Source organism: Schistocerca nitens, chromosome 10 (genome assembly GCF_023898315.1).
Source record: "Schistocerca nitens isolate TAMUIC-IGC-003100 chromosome 10, iqSchNite1.1, whole genome shotgun sequence".
Taxonomy (NCBI): Eukaryota; Metazoa; Arthropoda; class Insecta; order Orthoptera; family Acrididae; genus Schistocerca; species Schistocerca nitens.
The window spans coordinates 111954454-111980266 of NC_064623.1; the positions used below are offsets into that span (position 1 = coordinate 111954454).

Below are 25813 nucleotides of genomic sequence, written 5' to 3' on the forward strand. Positions count from 1 at the left end.
ATCAGATCAATTCTCCGCAAGTCCTACATTATTCGTGCAGTTTTAAAGAGGACTGAGAAAACTCTAGTGATCACAACATTGTGGGTAAACCTTCTCTAGAAACTGTAATAATACTGGAAAGGACTTTTGAAAAAATAATCTACTTCCTGCAGTGGCTGTAAGCTGAAGGCAGCTTCAAGGTTTCCATTGTTATGTTCGAAAATTGAGGGTTACATTGCCACCATTTAACTCAAGTATTTCTCAGACAACTCTCTTCAGTTTCACAAACAGTAATGTGTGTAGCGCAATAATGCATGCAAGGAAAGGCATGAAACCTATCTGTTGCCAGTGCAAAAACTTACTTCCATGTACTTGATCCGACAAGTGTGGAGGTCAACAAGTTTGTTGACCTAATTGAAGAACAGTTAACACATCTCCTCTGATGGCACAGAAACTTCGTTCTTTCATATTAGAATTATACGGCTGCTTTTTGCGAAGCTGGTGGAATACTGCTGAAAATAGTGTCGACATTTCTAAGCTACAGATAAGTAATTTAAGCAGACCCTTAAAACGTATTCATATATTACACAAATTATTGATTTTATATTTGCTCATCAGATTGCAGAAACATTATTCACACAGGAAAAATAAAAGTGAGTGATGGTCATCGTTTGGTTTTGTAGCTCTAACAGGAGCTGTATTTGAAGGCTACACTATGGAATTTCAGGTTCTGTTATGCAAACAGCAGTTCTTTTCAGTACTCAAACATATTTCAGCACCTTTGTGCCAGCTTCAGTGGGTAATTTTATTCAGTTCTGTAAAATGCAAAAACAGTCAAGGATGCAGGTTTCGGCTGTGAGAGGGGTGAGGGATTGGTAACAGGTTTTTACTATCTCTCTCCCCCTCCTCCCCCCCCCCCTACCTTCAAATATAACTTACCCCCAAACCCACATGTAAGTCCATAACCGACGCCTTGGATATTAATAATAAGAAAAATGAATTTTATAAAGTGTTGTAATATTGTCATAACAAGCTGTTTATGTCAGTGGTCATTTTTTTTTTTTTTGAGATAAGGATATGATGCCAAGACTGGCCCCTCTCCTTCTGGATCTGCACTTGTGTAAAAATATTTTAAATAATAATTTTATAACGAAATAAGTCTAAAACAGTTTTATGCCTATTGTGATTTTTACCTTATTTTATATATGTTTCTAGATATTAGGCTGTTAAGGACCTTCTTTACATTATTCAATAGCTATCCATCAGTAACTATTGACAGTTTGGTTGTTGAGTTAACGCATCATTTTAATCTATGAACGCAATTTTGTTGCGCGGAAATGTATTGCGTACGTAGTTATTTTCGTAGATTTACACTGCAAAAGGAACTACGTAACCGCGATATACAGTTGTGAAATAAAGCAGTTGTTTGTGTTATCTTAAATTCTATAATTTAAAACAAACTACTCAGGCGAAGACTCCCTTTTTTTTAATTTTTTGACATGTTCCGTTCGTTCCTTCCTAGTCTATATCGGTTTAACGGTCTTGTTTTTGTGATCGAACACAACAACATATGTTTATTCTTAAATCATATGAAGTCACATAAAAATTACGAAAAACCGTGGGCAACATCATAAACGAAGTTTATGGGGACGTAGCCACCGCGCGTATTCACAGGTCACAGCGGTTTTCAACAACCGCCTAGCTTCCAGCAACACGAGAAGGAATGCCGCCAGGATAGCCAACCTCTAGAAGGCAATCTATAATTCATTAAGTTTTTATTAATTTCAGGCTACTGCCAAAACATAAGACTTAAATTTATGATAAAAAACAGGAAAAGCTCTGCCTTTTGACCTAATTTATAATCAACCACTTACACCAACATTGATCTTATGTCACCATCCAATAAAAACATACGTTCATCAATAATAAAAAAAGTTTTGCTGCATTTGCGTTAGCAAATCTGTTCCGTAATTTTGTCAGTACTTCGAAAACGCGCATAGACGTTCTTAAATGATCAAAAGTTTAAAAAAATCATGGTTATATGAAATTTGATGTACCACGCACTTTCTTTTCTTTATAGTTTTGGCGACTGATTCGCAAAATAGTCGTTCAAAGTCACAAAATTTTGATTTTATGGTAGCATCAAGCACTTGAAGGATTATCGTCAGCAACACGGGTTGCTATAACATTTATTGAGGCCCAACATTGAAGGAGTTCTAGTAACCATGACAGGTTTATGCGCAAACGGTGGTTGCAGTGGTCAGGGCGGCTGCGAATCGTATTTACAGATAAATTATGAGTTGAAGTGCAGAATGTTCATGGAAGTAGAAGCATATAAGTTAATGAGATCCTGAAATGTGTAATGATGCGCATATGATTACAATGTGTTAAATCCTTGAAAGCACGTTTATTCCTGTTGTTGCTTACATCGATAGGGCGGGTAGCCATTACATGCTGCTCACATGACCCTGTTGTTTGGCCCCGTGATCAGTCGGCACGTTCCTGGCAAATTCAAATTGCTGTGAGGTGTTTACGATGGATATATTCGATCATGATTTGGAGAACAGGTATGTTTATTGACAGGGAGTGATAAGACAGACTAAGGATGGATCTTGGGCGTTATCATCTTCAATCTCCCGCTGAAGGTCACCTTGTGTTGTTTAAAAATGAGTTTTGACATAAATAGTTGGGTGGCCAGTCCTGATAAGCCTGCCTGAGCTGTTTGTTGATAGTACTACGTAATTTCCTCCATGAGCTTCATACTGTGTTTCAGATATCACTTGAGTCGGAAATTATGAAGTCTGTGTTACGCTTGCGGTAAGATAGCGATAAACGTGTACAAATTTGAGACTCAAATGTGAATTCTTAGGTTAATGGTGCAGTAAGTTATGTGAGCGTATGGCTGATACAATGGAATCTGAAAGATTTCCCCTCATCTTTTTAACTAGTCAGGAGAAGGACGGTGATGGAAGTGAAGACTGTGTAACTGACTCAAAAGACATTATAGCTGCACAGAGTTTGACAATAGTCGAAGAGGATGGATCGCTTGGGTCTGTGGAAGATCAAAGTGCAGTGGCGGAGCTGGCACAAACTCAAGGGCTGTTGGAAGCCGGTGATGAAGAAGTACAATATCAGTTTAGAGCAGCAGATTCAGGTGAGTTAATGTAAAAAGACATAAAAACTTGTTTTACAACAGTAGATACCGGCAGAAATGTGCACTGATAGACGGTCTCTCGTGGATTCAGTTCACACATCATATTAAAGCTGTTACTTCATTATTAATCATGCCTAAAGTATATTTTCTGTTGTATTTAATTTGTTATACTACTTATTTTTGCATCTTAATCAGATGCCAGGGGAATTTTAAGTATTACCGAGTGTGTGTGTGAGAATGTTTCCCTTGCTGATGTGAGTAATGTTGGTAGGTGATAATACTGAATTTGATCCGTGCCAATCTTAGTGGCTGCCTCCAAATGCCACCTCTTGTCATTCTCATCAGATGGCCTACCCATTGAACTCTTTCAGAATTCATTATAGTTGTTGTAATTGCATGTGAATTTCTGTGTTGTCTTCATTTCCAGTTGTGCAATTCATTGTCATAGTGTGGACCAAAGACTTTTTAAAAAACTGTTTTTAAAAATTGGTAACATTCGTCAGTTTTAGTTAAACTCCACGTTTCTCTCTCGTAGGTTAGGACTGGTCTGGTGATTAACTGTATTGAGATATAATTATGCGCTCAGCGAATTATCCTGAGGACCTCTCGTGCTGTGTAGATTTTGAACAGTGTGAAAACCTGTTGTGTAAGCAGATGCAAACACATTGTTTCCTTTTGTATTATGTTAGTACAATTGTCATTAAAGACTAGATGATTACAGTAATAGCCTAAAGAGGGGGGGCTTTGTTTGGTTTCTTCACTCCCCCCCCCCCTTCTTGCCTCACACCTTTCCAGTATGTGTTATACACAGTACGCATTATATTTTGTTGACAGTTTAATGTAACTGCACTCAATTCTGTAGGCTATGGTAACTATACCTGTTTTAAAATAATTGGATCTTAGTGTAGGAAGTGTTTTGATAATTAAAAAGGTGGTAGTGTAGGTTTCTTCATATTCAAAAAAGAGTTCCGAAATATAAATAAAATAATACGTCTGCTTGCGTGGCCATCTTCCGCAGCAGCTGTTAACAACTTTTATTGTGCGTTATCTGTCAGATAACCTGTAACAGCAAATAAAATAAGTTATTCTGTTGTAATAAATAGACCAATTGTCAACAAACTTGATACACACATTTTCTGAATAGCTGTTTCGTGTATGTATGTGTGGGAACTGGTAACATCTGAAGACGCCACTTCATCCTCTGATCATCAGAAATCTATGTAACTGCCAGAGTTCAATTTATCCCTTAACTATGGTCAGGTTGTTTGTTTTCCATCGTTTATTCAGTTAAGCTGTTGTAACTGTTGTCAGTGGAATATGATCTTGAAAACAAAACTAGTTTATAGTGAACTCCTTGTGAGATGTAAAGTGAAGTGAACTTCTTCATAGTTTCCTTTGTCAGTAGTTTAGATACATACAAGTTTTTGTATGGAGTAGTAGGCTCTATTAATATTTTGCACTGTCATTATCACTTAAGCTTGTCTCTGAATTTGTTCACCTATCTTTGCACCCAGGAATTTGAACTGTTCAGTGCTGAAGCTTTGTTCAGCTCTAAATCTCTCTCTCTCTCAAGAATTTTGTTTCTCATCATTTACTCTAACACAGAGTTTGTAGGTTCATTTTGTGAGTACAAATAATTATATAATCTCTGGGGCCGCCAGAAGTGTCCGATCCCACACGTCAGCTTTGACCCGTGACGTAAGGGTGTTGTCGTATGTGACGTCATGACGGCGCGGAGTTTGGTTTGAGTGTGGCTGTCTCCAGTTCTGTTTTATCTTATTTTATTTACTTTTCTGATCTGTTCGTTCTATCTCATGAGATTTTTTTAAAATTTAAAAACACTTATTACTTATTTTAATTATCTGTTTCTTCCAATTTCTGTTTTAGTTTATTATATTTATCTTTCTGATCTGTTCGTTCTATCCCGTGAGATTTTTATTTTAAAAAGACAAAAAACACTAATCAGCTACTGAAGCATCTTTATCTTCTATGGGTTGCAGGGGTTACGACCCCTGGGGAGGTGGGTGGGTATTCATGCATGGCTGTCTTCACTTCCACGTTGTAGCTACGCAAGGCGTCTAAATTTGTTTATATTTCGTTTGCCCCCCGCCCAAAACACCCCATTTCCCGCGCTTGTCCCGTTAGTGTCATTAGGCTTCTTGTGGAAAGTGTGTGTGTTTTTGTTTCCGCCGTATTTGTGACGTCATGGGTCAAAGACGACGGGCGGGATCGGACGCTTCCGTATTTCCTAATCTCTGTTTTACTTTGCACACTTTAACCTTGTCTGGAGAGCCCTAGCAAGTACTAGTTTAGTTCTTAACAACTTTCTCCAAAATATACAAGGGAACAAAGCATCTCCCTGTCTTGGTCCAGTTTTATTCTTAAAATGGTCAGATTTTATTCCACTTAGCAAAACCATTCTTATATTATCATCCATGTACATATTACGAAGATTTATAAGTTTAATTAAAATTACAAATTCCATCATTATGTTGCTAATGTTTGACTGTGAATGGAATGATGTTGTTGTTGTTGTGGTCTTCAGTCCTGAGACTGGTTTGATGCAGCTCTCCATGCTACTCTATCCTGTGCAAGCTTCTTCATCTCCCAGTACCTATTGCAACCTACATCCTTCTGAATCTGCTTAGTGTATTGATCTCTTGGTCTCCCTCTACGATTTTTACCCTCCACGCTGCCCTCCAATGCTAAATTTGTGATCCCTTGATGCCTCAAAACATGTCCTACCAACCGATCCCTTCTTCTAGTCAAGTTGTGCCACAAACTTCTCTTCTCCCCACTCCTATTCAATACCTCCTCATTAGTTACGTGATCTACCCACCTTATCTTCAGCATTCTTCTGTAGCACCACATTTCGAAAGCTTCTATTCTCTTCTTGTCCAAACTGGTTATCGTCAATGTTTCTCTTCCATACATGGCTACACTCCATACAAATACTTTCAGAAACGACTTCCTGACACTTAAATCTATACTCGATGTTAACAAATTTCTCTTCTTCAGAAACGCTTTCCTTGCCATTGCCAGTCTACATTTTATATCCTCTGTACTTCGACCATCGTCAGTTATTTTACTCCCTAAATAGCAAAACTCCTTTACTACTTTAAGTGTCTCATTTCCTAATCTAATCCCCTCAGCATCACCCGATTTAATTTGACTACATTCCATTATCCTCGTTTTGCTTTTGTTGATGTTCATCTTATATCCTCCTTTCAAGACACTGTCCATTCCGTTCAACTGCTCTTCCAAGTCCTTTGCTGTCTCTGACAGAATTACAATGCCATCGGCGAACCTCAAAGTTTTAATTTCTTCTCCATGGATTTTAATTCCTACTCCGAATTTTTCTTTTGTTTCCTTTACTACTTGCTCAATATACAGATTGAATAACATCGGGGAGAGGCTACAACCCTGTCTCACTCCTTTACCAACCACTGCTTCCCTTTCATGCTCCTCGACTCTTATAACTGCCATCTGGTTTCTGTACAAATTGTAAATAGCCTTTCGCTCCCTGTATTTTACCCCTGCCACCTTTAGAATGTGAAAGAGAGTATTCCAGTCAACGTTGTCAAAAGCTTTCTCTAAGTCTACAAATGCTAGAAACGTAGGTTTGCCTTTTCTTAATCTTTCTTGTAAGATAAGTCGTAAGGTTAGTATTGCCCCACGTGTTCCAACATTTCTACGGAATCCAAACTGATCTTCCCCGAGGTCCGCTTCTACCAGTTTTTCCATTCGTCTGTAAAGAATTCGAGTTAGTATTTTGCAGCTGTGACTTATTAAACTGATAGTTCGGTAATTTTCACATCTGTCAACACCTGCTTTCTTTGGTATTGGAATTATTATATTCTTCTTGAAGTCTGTGGGTATTTCGCCTGTCTCATACATCTTACTCACCAGATGGTAGAGTTTTGTCATGACTGGCTCTCCCAAGGCCATCAGTAGTTCTAATGGAATGTTGTCTACTCCCGGGGCCTTGTTTGGACTCAGGTCTTTCAGTGGAATGATATGCTTTCATAAAAATCAGTAAACAAGTTATTTATTTTTTGTTTACATTTCCATACTTTTCATCTATTTTCTGATTATGTAGATTATTGTCAGTAGTTGATTTTGATAATCCGTGATTATATTTACTGCGTATCATTTCACATCGTGTAGCAATGAATTGTTAACTGTAAGATATTCTCCATAGTTTCTGTTGTCTTCCCTGTCTTGTTATATGTTGGGACGATTACTGTTTCTTTCTATTCTGTTAGTGTTGTCTTCTGCAGATAACCTGTATCAAACAAAACAGACATCTATACCTTGCTTCCTCTCCGTATTTTTGTACCTAGGTAGCTGGCATCTTTCAAGACTGCTGTGCCATTTCTTAAATGTCTCATGCTTTCCACCTCCTCCCATGTGTGGGTTTTGGTATTTGGTCGTTATTAAGGCTGCTGCTGTAATTTGCAATTGGCAATACTGAATCAGAACAATTCAAACAAATTGTTAAAATATTTATTGCTTTTCAATAAAATTTTGTTCTGTTTAGTAATTTCAATCGTTTGGTCAAGAGGAATGTTCGGTATGAGTCGTTGGCTTTGATCTCTGACATAATGTTCATGGCTGCTGTCATGTCAACTTTTAGTGCATATATTCACAGTTTTGTAAGCTGGCAAAGCCAACAAATGTCATAGTAAGAAGAATCCGGTTGTGGCAACAGAATAATCTGTAGCTGTGCCCGAGGTCAAGGTTGCGTTGGAAGGTGACAGTTTGGTTGTGGGTTGGTAAAGCTTACAAACGGGCATTTTTTTTTTACTAGGAAACATGGTTGTGGTAACAGACTGCTCTGTAGCTTAGCTCATTTGAAAAAAAATCACCAGTAGCATCACGTTTAAGTCTCCTTATTATTTACAACATTTGCTGTATGTTTCCTGTGTATTTGACCAAAGCCAATTACTCAAACAAAAATTTCTCTGTATCCAAAATCCTTGTCCTGAATCATATGGGTTTTATAAAGTGAACCTCTTCTAATTTTGTTGACTGAGCCACGTATTTGTAAATAAATTAAATCTCATGTTTTAGGTATTCTTCCTTTTTCTTGAGACGTGATGTTTGCTGAAAAGCAAGTTTTATCTCAGGATTCTCTTTTGCTTTTAATCATTTCCGGCGTAATTTCATATCAGTGTCTTCAGCTACCTCATTTTCTTAATTATCAAACAATTTCTTTCTGTGTTTGTTTACTTTCTTCAGGTTATTGCTTGTACCTGTGAAGATTACTTCTTTTATTCTATTGCAACACTTATTACTGATATATTTTTCTCTCATTTCACTTGAAACTAATTGAAACTCCAACTTTGTATTGTGGTATTTCTTCTGTCCCTATTAAATTTTCCTGATCAAATTGGGTCATTTTTCCAGGTCTGATTTTCATTGTAGATTCTTTCCTCAATTAGATTTTCATTATGCTTATTACTAGACTGTGGTCTGACCCCATTTCCGTTCCTTGAACAGTCGTACAACATTAATTGCCTTCCTAAATAGACATATGTCTTTTATCCATAGAACAGAGTGACTTTGATTTTGTTATTGCTGTACACACTTCAAAAAATTATGTAGACACTGCTCATGAGTGCATATCACTGATATAGTTACTTTGTCAAACTTGATGTGCTTTCTTGTTGTTGACTCAGTTTGTGAACTGGAGAATGAGAGTTACTTGTAGCAGTAACTTATCTGTTGATTCACTTTTGCCCTCATAGACAGATTTGTCTGAAGATTTCTTTCCAATGTTGAAGAATCTAACCATGTTATCATTAATTTATAGAAATCACTGAATAATAATTCAGTCACGTGCAAATTCAAAAGGATTTCAATGCTTAATTCTATTCCCATAATTCAGAAAAACATTTTCATATACAGCACATCTATCCATTGCTCTATGAAACAGTGAGACATCTTACACACAATTTGTGTGACATATAAGAAACTTTTTCAAACTAACAGAGAATTCTGGATTAATTAAAATTACTGTTGCAAAAAATAAGACCACATAAATGTTGTTGGAAAAAGTCATGCTTGTAACCATTTTTATGAGCCTGAGATCCTACTTAAAGATAAGTAATGTTTGTTTTTATTTTATTTTAGTGTGAATTTAAATTTGCTGTTAAGGACTGCTTATGCACATTCTATACACACCAGTGTTACAACATTTATATAGACTTGGCAGTGATTACATCGTTACTATCTCAGGTATTTGGTTTTAATCAAACTGTTGTTTAGTTTAACACAAGTGTTGTATGTGCAGGGCCATGTCATGTTGTAAAGTCAATGTTTCGGGCAGTACAACAAAGCCCGCAAATCAGTTTTTATCCACTTAGTAACTGGTCTGCAATGGACAGCTTTGATGATGACCACTGTGTGTATGCCCATAATGTCTGTTTTTTTTTTAAATCTATTTAGTGACAGTTACATTAGAACATGTTGTGGCTCGTTACCCAGAAAAACTTTTTATGTCCACCTACTGACAAGAATATTTACCTGTACCGCCATGCAGCATGGGTTATTTACTTGGAAGTACATAAATATTGTATTACATTTTATTTGGGGTAAATATTGGATTTGTGAAAGGTGTGGTTTACAAAAGATCATTGTTACAAGTACATTAATATAAGTATTGCAATTCTCTTCCATAGCCTCTTTAGTTTACCCACATAACATGATCTGTGACATTCCCTCACAACCGACTTCTGTAATCAATTGAGAAAATTATCCTGAACATTATTCTGTAGCTAAGCGGACAGTAAAGGCATAGATTTCACTATCAAAAATGCATGGAGTGGATTTAAAGCAAGTGTTCAAAATTTCCTACCTGCATTTGAAGGCAAAGATTCGCACGGGAGTGAACCACGGTAGTAGCATTTCGTAATTGCATATACTCATTCTTTATTGACATTGCGGCATTGTGAAACACTCATAGGTCAAAACATTAATAAATAGTAGCATCTAGGAGATGCGTAGATATTTCCTTTGCATCTAAAAACTACAAGTAAGCTAAAAATCATGCATGGATCAAGACTACTTGAACCAAAATCTGCTTTTCATGGACAGTGCTCTATCAAAATGTTCTGTCTGTGTGAGCACATTTTGCAGTCCAACTTAGAGCTGCAGTTTGTCAATAGCTGCTTTAATGTATCACAAATGTCCATTGTTGTGTATCCTCCATTATAGAATGTTACCGAGAGGGGTGGGTTAGCCTTAGAACTCGACTCTCATTCGGCAGGGAACAAAAAATGTAAATAAAGTAATGGCATCAGATACATAATTAAGGAGCTACAGTAATTGAAAAACTCGGGAAAATGGCAGGAAAAAACTTTTATTATAAGATTTCACTATCAAAAATGCATGGAGTGGATTTAAAGCAAGTGTTCAAAATTTCCTACCTGCATTTGAAGGCAAAGATTCGCACGGGAGTGAACCACGGTAGTAGCATTTCGTAATTGCATATACTCATTCTTTATTGACATTGCGGCATTGAAAATGCGTTGTATCAATTCTTCTCATGTTTCCACTTCGTACACAATGTATTTCATCCACCCCAGATGCAGTAATGTAGGGATGTTAAATCTGGGGATCTGGCTGGTCAGTTGATGGGGCCCCTGTGACCTATCCATTGATGTGGGAATTGCTGATTAAAGCTGTTACCACATCGCGGAAGTGTGCAGGTGACCTGTCGTGTTGGACATACATGCGGTGTCTTGTTTTCAGGGGAACATCTTCAAGAAGCAGCAGTATGTTTTCTTGTAAAAAGTTACTGTACATCTGACCATTTAAATTTCCCGGGAGGATAAACGGCCCCAGTAATTGGTCACACACACCATCTCACCAGACGTTGACACTGAAACTGCGTTGAAACTGAGATACTATCGTAGCATGGGGATTTTCGTCTGCCCAGACATGCGTGTTGTTGGCATATCTTGTAAAGGCTACATTATCACTGAACATAATGAGGCGATACAGCTGCCGATTTCCATTTAATCAATTACAAAAGTGCAAACAGTTGGCACAATCATGTAGCTCTAAATGGTGAACTTTCTGCACATGAAAAGGAGACAGCCCATTCTCATGAAGAATCCTACATACCTTTGATTGTGAAATGTTCAGTCGAGTAGCTAGGCATCTTGTACTTGAACGAGGACTGCGCTCTACTGAATTAAGAATGTTTTCCTCTTTCTGGATGCCACGATGTCATTTGAAGTGAATACGAATTCTGGGAAGGGTACCAGTTTCTAGCAATGTTTGATATGTTCCGCTAAATATTTTGGCACTCAGAATCTTACTATTAGGATACCGATGGTGATATTTGGCAACAGCAGCTTTTGCGTTACCAATACAGAAGCCCAAAATGTATACCATCTCTCCATACTCCTGCGATGAAAACTTGTACAGTATCAGAAAGTGTATTGTACACAAGAGACAATAACAGTAAGCAGTGACTGCAGTATCAACCGCATGGTTGTTATGCAAACATACCACTCGCTGCAATTGTCTACCTAAGACTGATCGTGTGTCCTGTGAACACACACACCGTGGCATGTTTTGTAGCTCCTTAATTATGCATCTGATCACATTACTGTATTTACATTTTTTTGTTCCAAATAACCTAAGGAATAACCTCCAGCAACTGGGGGAAAACCTTATGCCTAAACCTGTACGTAAATACTTCAGTAACATTCTTGAAACGTCCTGTATTATGTGGAAATGATTGAAGGGCAAATACTTAAAACAGGTATCTTCATTCAGCTCAAAAGTTAATTTTTGTATTATAGTATTTCAGCCTGTGGTGTAATGTCTTAATGAGTGACAAAATTTTCATTTAAAGGCATATCTTGACATCAGCATAGATGTCTGCATTATTTTCATAAAGGGTAGATCGCTTTATGGAAGCAGAACATTACAGATAATGAGTGGTGTGTAATGCAGAAAATTTTCTAATGCAGGTACAGTTACGTACAGAGTGGTCCAGGTGACAGGTGGGGACAGCCCGGAGCACCAGATGCCACAGGTTGTGGCAACTGCAGGGGATGGCACAACGTTTGCTACAGCGGGGCCTGCAACTCCGGGCATCCAAGCTGTGCTGACGAATCCTCTCAATGGTAAGTTGTGTTCCTTGGTATATTTGTTATTTCATCACACGATACATAAGTTACATAGTCTATATAAAAACAAGAGGTTATATAAGATGGTCTGTCTGCAACTTCTATGACAAAAATTCTCACAAGTACAAAGCAGTTAAACCTATTTATAGATATGAGAAGTTCATATTGCACAGAAGGTAAACTGAAAAATTAGAGAGAGACAAAGCAAATGTTCTTCAGGAGCTAAAATTCCAATGCTGCCAAAGGCTACATTTAAAAGTAGAAAACTGATGCCCGCTCATCACCTTTGTATCTCTTCATGCCCACAACAGGTGAATCCCTGTCTCGGTGACCTGCCCCTCCTTCCTAATCTTCCCAGACTGACCTTTCCATCCAGAGAAAGGAACCAATGTCACGTAAAGCTGTAAATAGTGTTATATGCATTCAAATGTGTCTGTTGGTTGGAATGGAATTTTGCCTCTAGTTTGTAAGTGGTGGCCAGCCATTCTCTTTGCCCATAATTCTACATATAAGATAACATGTAGAGATTTAAAGTGCACACTGTACGTTATTAACTTCATTAGCTACATTGGTCTGCTTCAGTTGATCATATTCAGGTTTTCTTTGGAGGTTGTACTGTTCAGTTCTCGCAGTGTGCTCATTCGGTTTTGTTCTTTCTCAGAGTATTTTTCTCAATTTATTTGAAATTTCTGTAGTCCTCCTACATGTCATTTCTGCTGAGAATTTGTAATTTATCTTTTTTGCATCTATTATCTGGAGTACATCTGCTTTAAGGGGAGTTCGCAGGGCCTATGTGGGCAAAGTTAATTTACACTACTTCATGTACCTTTAGCTCTGGAACCAATGAAGATAACACTGTACAATTTTACAGCTGTCTTATCCATGTTATTTATGTCTGCTGTACCAGAATTAAGAGATGAGGTACAAAAGAAGAGATATATGTATGTATTTTCCATTATGCTATTTTTTATTAGAAATAATTGTAACATAATGCCCTGGATGGCCTTCTGTTCAAGTTATTACTATAGTTGTGCTTCAGTAGGTACAATATATTATAAAGAAATAGGTGCCAAAGTTTTATATAGCAATCGCAAGTAGGTTTTGATATAAAGGAACATAAAGCATGAAAAATGTCATTTTGAGAAAATCACATTTAAAGTATAAAGTGATAAAAATTGACTTGTAATTTAAAAGTGTCTCAAAAACACCCAGCAGCGTAGTCATCATCACCATCGTTGTGAGCTTCCTTCTCCAAAAGCTTCTGTCTTCTGATTGATCTTGCTTCTTTGGTGGTGAACTGAGCTGCATGCTGTGCCTTGGCGAGTCTTATCTTCTCCAATAACTTCAAGCCCTTTACAGTATGTGGTAGTCTGGAGTGATGTTAAGGTGTTTTAGAACTCGTATTCTTCCCATATTTCCATCATTAAATGTTCAATACAGCATCACTAACTCCCCATTTTAGTGTATTGAGCCCTACAAAAACATTTTTGGGCACTTGTGTCCAGATAATGTTGTTGAATGATTCATTAGGATTCTGTGTTTGCCCATGTAGACGCTTTCGGAGGTGGTCTGGCTGTGCTAGGTCCCTATAAATTGGTTTTATTGCTTCCATAACAGCTTGAGGAATAGAGTTCTTGTGTTCAAAAGAAACTCCTGAAACTTCAGCCTTCCGGAATTTACACCACGATTCAGGTCCAGGTGGACAGAGTGCATGTGTCAGTTTTCTGTAGGTTGAAAGTTTGTGGAAGTGTGTGGCTCAGACTGCTTTTTCATACTTTCTGTATCCTTTATGATATTTCTGATGGCCATTCCATATTACTTCTGGAGCTGATCTATTGTTTTATCAGTCAGCTGACCTCTAAATGGCTTGCCATCAGACAGTGTGGTGGTGTGAAGAGATTTTTAATTTTCTGAGATGTGTGCCCATCCTCTTTTGCACATGCCCAACACAATCCAATTTCCTTATCCCAATATTTTCATATGGATTTGCTTCAATAACACACTTATATGCCTTAGAATCTCCGTCCCCAAGTAATTGGGTGTATCATACACCCCTTTCCTGCAGTGATCTGCTAAACATTTTCATTGCGGCTTCAGCTTCCACTCCTCCACTAGTTCCTTCATAATTTTTCTGTCAGTTTTCTTGTTCATTTTTTCCATTTTTGTCACAGGAGCTATAGCAATGTTTTGTGCCTCAAAATCAATTACTTTACCTGTGTCTACACTTGTGATTGTGGCAACTGAGTTTTTCAACGTGTGACCACGCTTTTGCCATGTCCCATTAAACGCAACTGGTGTATCATTGTTGCCTTTGTTTACTTCAACAGCTTCATTTGTTGCAGCCTTCATTGACAAGTAAGTAACAGATTCAACAGCTTCTTCTTTTAACTTCAGTATACCTCTGAATTTTTGTAGGTGGTGGTGGTGGATTCATAACCGAACAGAAAGACTGAGCTGCACTAAGACCTTTTCCGATAGCTCTCATGGCATAGAAAAGTCTTATATTTACCTCATAAAAATTATTCTTGCATTCATTTGACATTACAAATTACTTTTTGTTGTCACAGCCAGTGCAGCCCTATTCTTGCAGAAAAATCTCTTCAATAATTACTTTTCTGCCACAAATATTACAGCACAATGTATCACACATCTGAATTAAAATGTTCATATCACATAAAACATAGCCCATACCAGAAGTACTAAATGATCCTGCAGTAATCCTAGTTCCTCGAATTGTTTATGTAAGTTAATTTTACTTGCATTGTGTGAGGTCGCATGTCCCTTGTTTTCTGGTGGCATATCAAGGTTATTTGATTTTACACTGCTTGTTGGTTCCAACTCTTGAACAACATGCGGTTTTACACTTCTAGTGTGTTGGTTTCCACCAAACTTGCATTTCTTGAATAGACTAGCACTTCTAGGCATGTTTATATTATGTCAAACTGCACCAGATTACGTCGAAAGTCACTGTTCACACAAAACAAACAAACAGTTTCCAAGCAACTGCGAAATAGCAGTGTGACTGACATCGAGCGCCACATGTTTTCTGTCAGGGATGAAAATCACAGCCTTCTATAAAATGTAGTTTCCAAGGTATTCACATATAAACAGATGCACGTCCAAAGTGAGGTGATCTCGCAGATACGCATGTAAGACTTCAAAATTAAAAATAAAATACTACTGAACATTACACACAGATAATTTATGCATTATTTTGAGCAGGAAGGAGTACATAATATTCTAGGGCATGTTTTGTAAAATGTGAAAATTTTCGAATTTTTGCCTGCAAACTCCCCTTAAGATCTTGCTTAATTCCTCAGATCTATTGTCCTTCTGTCTAAGATTTCTTGTCACTAACTGTGACAACATCCTGTTTTCTTACATGTTCAAGATGTGAAATAAAGATTTTTCTTCTTCATTATTCTGGTTGATTATTAGGCCGATATCTTAATAAGAAGTTTCATAGGGGAGGATTCTCAAGATTCCTTCATGGTTGTTTTTTTTTTTTTTTTTTTTTTTTTTTTTTTTTTTTTTTTTTTTAATGAGTCTTCTGGTTAGTCCTTTTTCAGTCTTGAGGAGATGGACAGTTCTTTCATTCTGAATTTGGAACAGGGTGTGGCAAGTAAAGTGGCTTCCAGGAGATTTATGGTTTTATAGTGTTGGATCTCGAGTCTGTTGATACATATTTCTTATTATATAGTGACCCTGTTTGGAATTGAGCGTTTTTCATTTTGTTGGTTCTTTTTATCTGTGGTTCTTTCTCATGTAAGTTGTGCTTAATGATCTCTCAAAGATATTTATACTAGAGTACTATTTTAAGTTTTTGATTGCTTATGAAGACTTTACTTATAAACTGGGTTTCTTGGGCACAGTCTGTTTCCCAGAGGGATACTTTTCATCTATTTTAGGTGATATTTTTATGGACTGGTGATATAGCCACAAAGTTTTTCCATTTTGACAGTGAAGAGAGCTAAGTAATACACAAACCCTACACAGTTTTTTCTTATTGATGACGTTGCTCCAGTTTAAATTTTAGGTGAGTTTTGTTTTTGTCAAATCTTCATGGTGCAATAGAGGGCTGCATTGAAAGGCTATGGGAATAATCCAGCACCATGTCTGATACTAGCTTTTATTGTGAAAGCTTTTGAAATTTCTTATATGAATGTTACATTGGAATTTGTGTTGGCTGAAATTAGTTTGATAATTCGCATTAATCTTTGCTGAAGACCATGTGATCTGAGGATTTTTAAAAGTGTGGATGTATGTATGCTATCACATGCTTTTTTTTTTAATGTATGAATGAAATGATGAGCTGTTTACTTCCGTACTTGTAATATTCCATTATTAGTATATAATAGGCACGCAAACTGTATTTCAAACAAACGAGGTAGAAAGATTGCTACAGACTTGGTGGTTGGGTGACCTCAAGGGGCGTAGCGGAGGTGGAGGGTGTCTACCTGCCTAATTGAAAAAGATTTTCTTCCTCTGGTCACAGTGCCCGTTCCTCACAGTGCTTGGAACTGTGCTTTAAATCTCTCTTTTGTGTGTGCCCATGGCAAAACGGTGCTATCCAAAACTAGCACTGAGAAAACTGTGGTGCACCACAGGCCATAGATGGCCTGATAGCTGCAGGTAACTGTATGGGCAAATGGACATGCAGCTGTGGAGCAGCTGTCTGCCCACGTGAACCAAGGTGCTACCAACAGTGTCTCGTCAACAACTGTTTAGCAAATGTTGCTGCATATAGGCCTCAGCAGCAGGCTCGTGGTTCATGTACACATCCCGACTGCTGTTCACTAGCGATGAACATTGGAATTTGCGCACCAATACCGCAACTGGACTTCCACTGAGTGGTGGCAGGTGCCTTTCAGATGAATCATATTTTATGCTCCATCAGACAGATGGCTGTTGATAGTTGGAAGGGTCCAGGCCAGAGGAGAGAGCATTATGGTCTGTAGTATGTTTTTGGGACTTTCCCTGGATGATCTTGCCATTCTGTGATGCATAGTGGATCAATAGACATATGCTGTTAGGTTTTCCTCAGCATGATATCTACCAGCAGGACAATGCGGCATATCTCACAGCTCGCAGGGTACATGTGTGGTTCAAAGAACAGCAGAATTTTACCATACTACCCCGGCCACCAAACTCCCTGGATTTAAACCCAATCAACATCTGTGGGACACCTTGATTGGGCAATGATAGCTTCCAGAAACTCGCTGACACTCTTCCTGCACATCTTGTAGTGATTGACTTTAAATATGTGGTTATTCAGCCTTTAGACAGATGATCACATTAATACAACTGGACAGTGTATGACGAGCACCAAATGTTTGTAGGATTGTTAATACTTAATTCTTTGTTGCCTGAACTGTCTAAAACACAGATTTTCCAGTTTTGTTGTGGATCACAGTAGAAAGTAGAAACAAGTCAACATTTTTTTAAAAATTTTTCGCCATTTTACAAAGCTGATGCTTCAAAGTATCATCTGGCCCTCCAGTGGCTTGCCAACCAAAGTTCTGAGTACAGCCCTTTTCCTTGGTAATGAGTTAAAATACATTAGAATGTACTAAGGCTACAACTAAGTTATATTTAGGATGGCAATTACACGATTACTAAGTGGAATTCAGTAAACATATTTTTATTTTCTTTGCAGCTGAAAAATACTCCATAAAATAACCATTTTGAATTTTGTCTAGACTGAACAATGATTGAAATTCATGCCTCATATCCTTCTGTTCACTGTAAAAGTGACCAAATGATCTCTCTATTTCCTAATCTTACATCCTTTGGGACTGATCTCTCCCTTTTGTTGTTTTCTGTAAACACAGCCTTGCAGCCCTGGTACTGGTGTGCTTTGCATTTGTCCTAACCAGCAGTCCTCGGCAACATTTCTGCTAAACTCCAGAAGCTGAATCATTCCATACAGCTCACAACACAGTTCATATGCTTTTACAAATACTTTTTGGTTCTCCTTTCCATCCCATGAGCATATTTAAATCTGCTGGCGTGGTTCATAACTCCCGTATTACAATTCTAGTCCTTTGCTGCAGAAGAGCACTGAATGTTGATTTTAGTGCTGTGCTTCTGCTTTCTGCACATAAACGTTACTTCTATTCCATGGTAATTGGAAACAAGGCACATTGTTTAGTTGACTTTCCAGAAAAGTATCCCAGTTTCAGAGGTTAGAGGTTGACATTCTATAATCAGTCATTTCTTTAGAAAGTGAGTGGCCCAATGTGAAACCCTTCCTCTTTATCATCATTACACCACAAGCCAAGGTTTTCTCTGATTTTAGCCTTGAGGCAGGGCAAAGTAAGTAGTCGACGAAGTACAGTCTCTCTCTCTCTCTCTCTCTCTCTCTCTCTCTCTCTCTCTCTCTCTCTCTCTCTCTCTCTCTCTCTCTCTCTTTCTCTCTTTCTTTTCTCTCCTCCCCCTCCCCCTCCTCCTCCTCCCCCCCAACCCAAAAAAAGTTTCTTTGATAAATTTGAAACAATCTTTCCTCCTAAAACATAGTTTTCAAATTCCCTCTCCAGATTGACTTGTCCCTCGATATATGTGAAAGGCATGAATGTGACCTTCTCTGCAATACACAACAGTTTGTACCCATGTTATACAGATTTCATTAGATTGTATGGTTTATATGAACTCCCACTGAAGAATATGATTGAGTTATCTTAGTTTACTTCACCTTCTGTCAGTTTCGATCTATAGCATCTTTATACGTATTTGAGTGTATTCATGTAAGTAATCATTTATCTCTCGTTTTTTGCATTTTCCTTCAGTTTCAGGTAAACTGATTTTGCTCTAAAATTGGTGAATATTTTGTCATGTCGTTTTCAAAAATGGCATCAAAACCTGAAGCTATTACAAAAATTGCATCAAACCTCAAGCTGCAACGTTACTAGCATCACTGGCTTCAGCAGTCATCATCTTTGTCGTCCTCTACTTCCATAACGTAATTACTGTGGCAAACCTTCAAGAAGAGCTGCAACAATTTCATCATCTGTTAGTATTGTCGATACATGAAAATGTGTGGTTTTCTGTGAGATACCATTTCCAGTGATGAGAATCAACCGAAGACTAAACGGAGCCAAACCTGTACACAAGATCAACGAAGCTAGTAAAATGTAGTGGAAAACTTCAAAGAAAGCAACAAACTACGCTTGTGTAGAGTGTATACAAAAAGTGCACACGTGGCCAGGTGGTACTGTAAAGTGCCACGCGGTTTTCACTTTATTTCTAAATAAGTAGAGACATAGGGCCGAATGCATTCTTGTACTTAGATCTCCAAAAATGTTACAGTTAAAATAGTAAACTTGAGACTATTATGTACAACATAATGATTGATATTCTGTGAAATTTTTGTTTGAAAATGCGTATCGACATATATTTTATAATGATTTTAATTTTATCATCATCATTGTTTCCATAAAATGAGAATTTCAAAGTTTACTTCTGCATAAGAGGACAATAAAATGTGTGGAACAGATTTTTGTTTAAAGTCATAGTTGCTTTGAAATTAATTCTTCAGTCCTTATTATCCAGGATTGCTTATTTTTTTCCCCAAATTTTAAAGAAGAACTTTTCTCAGAGAAAAGATAACGGAATAGTGCTGCACGGGATTATTCAGTAACGCTCAAGAAGTATGCCAAATTTCAGGATGTTAGGTGGTATAGTTCCTGAGAAAAGTCAGTTTAAAACAGTTAAGCAATGGAAAATCCAGGCTGGAATGTAACAATATTATGAAAAGAAACATTGCTACTCACCATATAGCGAAGACGCTCAGTCGCAGGTAGCCAACTTCTGCATTTTTTCTTCTCCTCACTGAACTTTTCCAGTAGCACTTCATTGGTGCTTATGAGTATCTTCATAGTGAATGCCACTGGATGGAAGCCTAGTCTCTGCAGGCACTTAATCCTACCTAAATTTCCACTACTGAACAGTAGACGGGCATCACATGCAGCTATCTTCACAACAATTGAGGACACAATTACTATTTTTGTACAATGCATCCACATAAGGTGATTGTAGCTTTCTGTGTGTGTGCGTGTTTTCTGTGTATACATTTTTTCAGCAGTTCGGGATTGGCTAGGTACCTGAAAGTTGGTTTTGTAAGATCTAAAACAGCAAGCAGCAAACCATGTTTGTGGGTGTATGGCTTTCCACTTGCTACTGCCTGACGATATTTGCAACACAATACGTCACAAAGGGAATGTTGAGGTCATACATGGAAAATTTGTAAAAGAACATTGCCCTCATGGCTTGCTACATTGTTTTCACAATATGTAAGTTATCCCCGATAGTTTTCCGTAATGTATTTGTGAATTGTGAATTTCCATACCTGCCAGTGTGGTAACACATCACAGTGGCTTTTCATCCTCTGATTTTTTGCTTTGATTTCATTCTTCAATCTGAGAAGTCTACCTCCCATTCACTTTTGAACATGCCTCACATATTCCAGTTTTTAAATTTTTGTTTGTGAGCCATAAGTATTGGTCTCTGAAACAGTCTTAAAAGCACTGGAATATCCATCACCTAGATACTTCACGTACCTAACACCGTGTTGTTGAGCTGACATTCGGAATATTAGTTTCATCCCAGCAGCTTCCAGTCCACCACTTTACCACTGTAATTCCTTCTGTACACTTCCTTGTGTTCCTGCTACCACCTTCCTTCTTCACTGCCATCACTGTCCTTCCTTGTGTCACACCAAGAGCAATATTTGCTCATCACTTGAAGTATAAGATTTACCCTGTATCCACACTAATGACAGGTGATACACCATGAAGTGATGTATGGCCCCTCTTCATCCAGGTTCCATCACAAGAGACACACCGATCTGCCTTCACTACACAGTGTCCTTCTCCTTCATTGTTAATATCTACAGCTTCCTCAGCAGCTGTTTCCACTTCTCCTTGCACTTAACTTCAAGAGGACTGAGGAGTGTTCTGTTGTAATCACTGAATCGGGCATGTTTATCAAGCCACAAAACAAATTTGTGCCTTCTCTGCCTATACCTAAGCATCTCATGGCATAACACAATCTGGTATTCACCTCAAACATCTTCCCATGAAGAGCAGAAGTCTTGAACTGAACACCATATTTACAAACTTTACACAAAATATGAATATTACTTAAAAATGCAAATTCGTTGTACAGTCTAGGGTCCTTTGGCCCACAGTTACCACATGCAAGTATTTTTATGTCAGTCAATCTAAATCCACTAGAAGACTTGTCTCCGGCACTGTACACAGCATCCTCCATTCCTTCACTAATTTTCTTCTTTGATGAGCTCGGTGACTTTGTCAAAAATTGTTTTTCACACTTAGGAGCACCGTCCGTAACATTATTTAAATTTCCTGTACCTTGTACACATGACATTTGATATTTCCTCATTTTTTTTGAATATGCGTCCACTCTTACGAGCCATTTTGAGCAAAACGGGTTGATATATGTAAAACTAAAAACTGACTTTTAAGTTTGTAGCACACAATTTTTTTTTTTTTTTTTTTTTTTTCCCCTGTCTCTCTTCCCCCCCCCCCCCCCCCCCCCAAATGTTGTAAACAAAGGAACAAGCACAGATAATATTTCTTGCAGCCTTTTAGACTCGTCTGCAATTTGTTTCGGTTGTCTGAATGAAAAATTAATGCACGAAAAATTTCTAGTGTAGAGAAGGTGTGGATCACAGCATAGAGATAGAGGATCTGGCAGGTGCAGACACCCAAACTAACTTTTAAAAAATGTATTTCTAGCCAGAATTAGATTATGAAACTTTGTGACGTTATTCTGAAAGCATGAATAATTTTTTCAGAACTTTGTCCTGCATCTGCCCTTAACAAAAAAAGTGCACGAGATGAAAATACGGCCTAATCTTCCTCATAAATATCCTAGTAAACACAAAAATTGGTGACAGTGGTGTGACAGTACACAAAACAAATATGGTATCTTCAAAGCAGATCTTCAGTTATCATCAGAGACAATACTAACATTCTTTTTGAACAGCAAAAAAGATGTAAAAGGCAGTGAAGTATTTCTAACTCAAGATAAACATGTACTTAAATCTACCATTATCCCAGGATGTGGGAAATGTGTGTGCAGTCAGAATAAACAAGGATCAAAAGGGATGGTACAGCACTTAGAAGTAGCAACAGGCAACAAAGGGTTTTATGAAATTAATTATAATTAACTTCATATCTAGAACTGTCGGTTTTTGTTTCATAAATGTGCAATGAGTTAATGTCAGTTTTATAAATTTATTTCTGCCGAATTTTACTGACAGTTTTCAATTAATACTGTCAACATACATTCATAATTACTGCCCTGCTGCATACTAGTATAAAATGCTTCGATAACAATGTTTGCATTCTTCACATATGCCAGTGTTCGGAACATTTGTGTAAGAGGACTAAGTTTGTCCGAGTTCTGTTTGAGTTTTATCTCCATAATATTACGAAAACGATAGTGGCTACTCACCCTTTTCCTTGGCATGATTGATTAATGTTGAGCTTTTCGGTGTTCAACAGATTCATAGATTGTATTTTTCTGCCCGATATTTCGATGACGGGCTCAGTCAACTTTTTCACTTGCTACAAGCTGTGTTGCTAGGTTTACTCCAGTCTGGTTTGAGCCCATGGAGTACCTGTAGATGACTGGGTCATTGGTTGAAATACCAGGCAGAAAAATAGAATCAACAACTTTTCTGATCTTTATTTAACAAAGAAATTCCCCAAACTGCTGTGCAAATTGAGAATTTCTTTTATTTTATTTTCACTGCCAGTTTCGCCAATTCATTATGCCATCTTCAGGCCCCATATGCACCTCTCAAAAATAGTAGATACTGCCATACTGGGTCCATATCTTTCCGTATGTTGTGAATTATTAAGTGCTTTCTTCGAAAACTTGACTGCTTCAGCACCTGAGAATTCATGACATCCAGGAACACATGGCCCCAGTATGCCAGTGTCAATTATTTTTTAGAGGCGCATGTGAGGCCTGAGGATGGCATAATAAATTGCCGAAACAGGTAACGAAAATAAAATAACTTCTCAATTTGCACCACCGTTTGGCGAATTTCTTTGTTGAATATTTGACCAGCTGCTATCCCGCATCAACAATGGATCAGTTGACTTACTGATCAGCCGAAAGCACACATTTGATTTACATCTGTTAGTAATTCAGATTTCAGGTCCTTTGTAAATGAGTCTCAGCACTGGACATGACATTACATAATGTACACTTCCTCCATTAGCTACTACCATGCCTTGTACTGAAGCCACTGAGAATTCCCTGTCCACCCCTGTTAGCTGAGTGTCTGCGCGGCGGAAAGCCATGCCAAGGAGCCCGGGTTTGGTTCCCGGCTGGGGCAAGAGATTTTCTCCACTCAGGGACTGGGTGTTTTGTTGTCCTCATCATTATTTCATCCCCATCTCCAACGCGCAAGTCGCCCAATGTGGCATCGAATGCAATAAGTACTTGCCCTCGGCAGCCGAACTTCCCCAAATGGGTAACTTCTGGCCCACTATGCTGTATGCTCATTTCCACTGAGAAGTCCCTCAAATTCAATACTAAATTGCAGTTAAAACTTTCCCATACACACAGGGAAACTCCAGTGACATAAGAGGACTGTTCAAAAAGTAAGGTGACTTTTCAAATTGCGCTGGCAACGTACATTTGAGTATCGATATTCTTCTTCTTCTTCTCTCTCTCTCTCTCTCTCTCTCTCTCTCTCTCTCTCTGTCTCTGTCTCTCTCTCTCTCTCTCTGTCTGTCTCTCTCTCTCTGTCTCTCTCTCTCTCTCTCTCTCTCTCTCTCTCTCTCTCTCTCTCTCTCTCTCTCTTTTACACATGTCCTGGAAATATGTTCACAGTTTAAGGTGTTCAGCATACTTCGTTTGTTTCTGACAGATAAAAAGGTTAGACATGTTTTAGTGTGCTCGGCGATTTTCAATTATAAAAAATAGAGCAAAGAATTTGATCGAAGTTTTTGTGAAAAATGGAATCAAGTGCTCTAAAACACTTGAAATGGTGACAGTGGCATACGCTGAGTCTACTCTAAGTAAAAAACAAAAAAAAAACAAAAAAAAACTAGTGGTACAAACTCCAGAGATGGCCAAGAAGATGCTAAGGACGAACCTCGCTCTGTGTGCTCCACCACATCAACATCAGATGATGATGTTGAACCTGTGAAGAAAATTATTTTGGAAAATTGTTGAATTACCGTAAGAGAAGTTGCTGAGGATGTTGGCCTATCGGTCAGCGCGTGTCATGCAATTTTTTCAGATGTTTTGGGCATGAGACGTGTCAGCGAAGTTAGTTCCAAATCTTCTCAATTTTGATCAGAAGATCCGTCACATGAGCTGCTGAATGACTTCAGTGATGATCCTTATTTGCTCAAAATGGTCATAACTGGTGACGAAACATGGGTTTATGGTTACGACGGTGAAACCAAAGCCCAGTTGTCCAAATGGAAGCATCGCGGAGAGCAAAGACCGAAAAAAGCATGCCAAGTTAAATCAGACGTCAAAATTTTACACAATTCCCCCCCCCCCCCCCCCCCTGCACCCCTGACATTATGCGCCATTTGTGAGAAGCAATAGGCAAACAATGTCCAGGATTGTGGACAAACAATTCAGGGCTTCTGCATCGTGACAATGCACCAGCTCATCATCGTTGCTTTTGTGTGTGTGTGTGTGTGTGTGTGTGTGTGTGTGTGTGTGTGTGTTCCCCCACCCCCCCCCCCACCCCCCAAAAAAAAAAAAAAAAAATCATGCCTCAGCTATCGTATTCACCAGATTTATTGACTTCCTGTTCCCAAAACTGAAGAGACCTATGAAAGAACACATATTTTCAACAATTGAGGAAATAAAAACTGCAACGCTGGAACTACTTGAGATTGTACCAGAAAGTGCTTATGAGAAGTGTTTATGAGAAGTGCTTCCAATATTGGAATAAACATTGGCACAAGTGTATTGTATCTGTGGGGGGGATTGCATTGGAGGGAAGAACATGAATATTGATGAATAAATAAATATTCTTTCATAAAAATACAAAGTCACCTTACTTTTTGAACACATGTTGTACACTGCCAGTGTGCCATTCTTGATTCCATTGGTTGAATTTATAAGATGCTGCCTTCGAAACCACTTGTCAAACAAGTTTCTGAGTGTTGTCAGGCAGCTAGAAAATTAAATGACTTAGATTAGCACAACCTTGGTTATTGCGATGGTCAGTGGTAGCACCCACTTCATACTAATATCCATCTGAGACATCAAAGGCGCTCTCTGTAAATATTAGGAAGTATGGTGTCATTTCTGATGTATTTAGTTATGGATGTATTTAGATCATGGACAGCAGGTTTTAATCGGATTAGTGATTAAATTTTTAAGTAATGTGTACGTTGTTAAAACCTTCTGTGGTTAACCATCCAATTCGAATCTATACAGTAACAACATGGATTATTGCTATTCGCGAGTCTCCACAAATCCTCATACTTAAGGAAATACAGAGTCTGCCAGAAAAATGTATACATCCTTC

At 38.1% G+C, this 25813-nt stretch overlaps 1 protein-coding gene across 3 annotated transcripts in view; it reads left to right on the forward strand.

Annotated features, from left to right (window-relative positions):
* The first annotated feature begins 2214 nt into the window (after positions 1 to 2214).
* Positions 2215 to 25813, forward strand: part of LOC126210248 (upstream stimulatory factor 2) — a 48462-nt gene continuing 24863 nt past the window's right edge. Inside the window, exons 1-3 of one of the 3 annotated variants that reach the window (XM_049939439.1) lie at positions 2215 to 2796; positions 2928 to 3133; positions 12121 to 12276. In XM_049939439.1, the coding sequence (XP_049795396.1) occupies positions 2774 to 2796; positions 2928 to 3133; positions 12121 to 12276 (385 nt within the window). In that variant the 5' untranslated portion in view covers positions 2215 to 2773. Of the gene's footprint in view, positions 3134 to 12120; positions 12277 to 25813 lie in introns of all 3 variants that reach the window. The other 2 variants (XM_049939438.1, XM_049939437.1) reach the window with 2 other exon arrangements.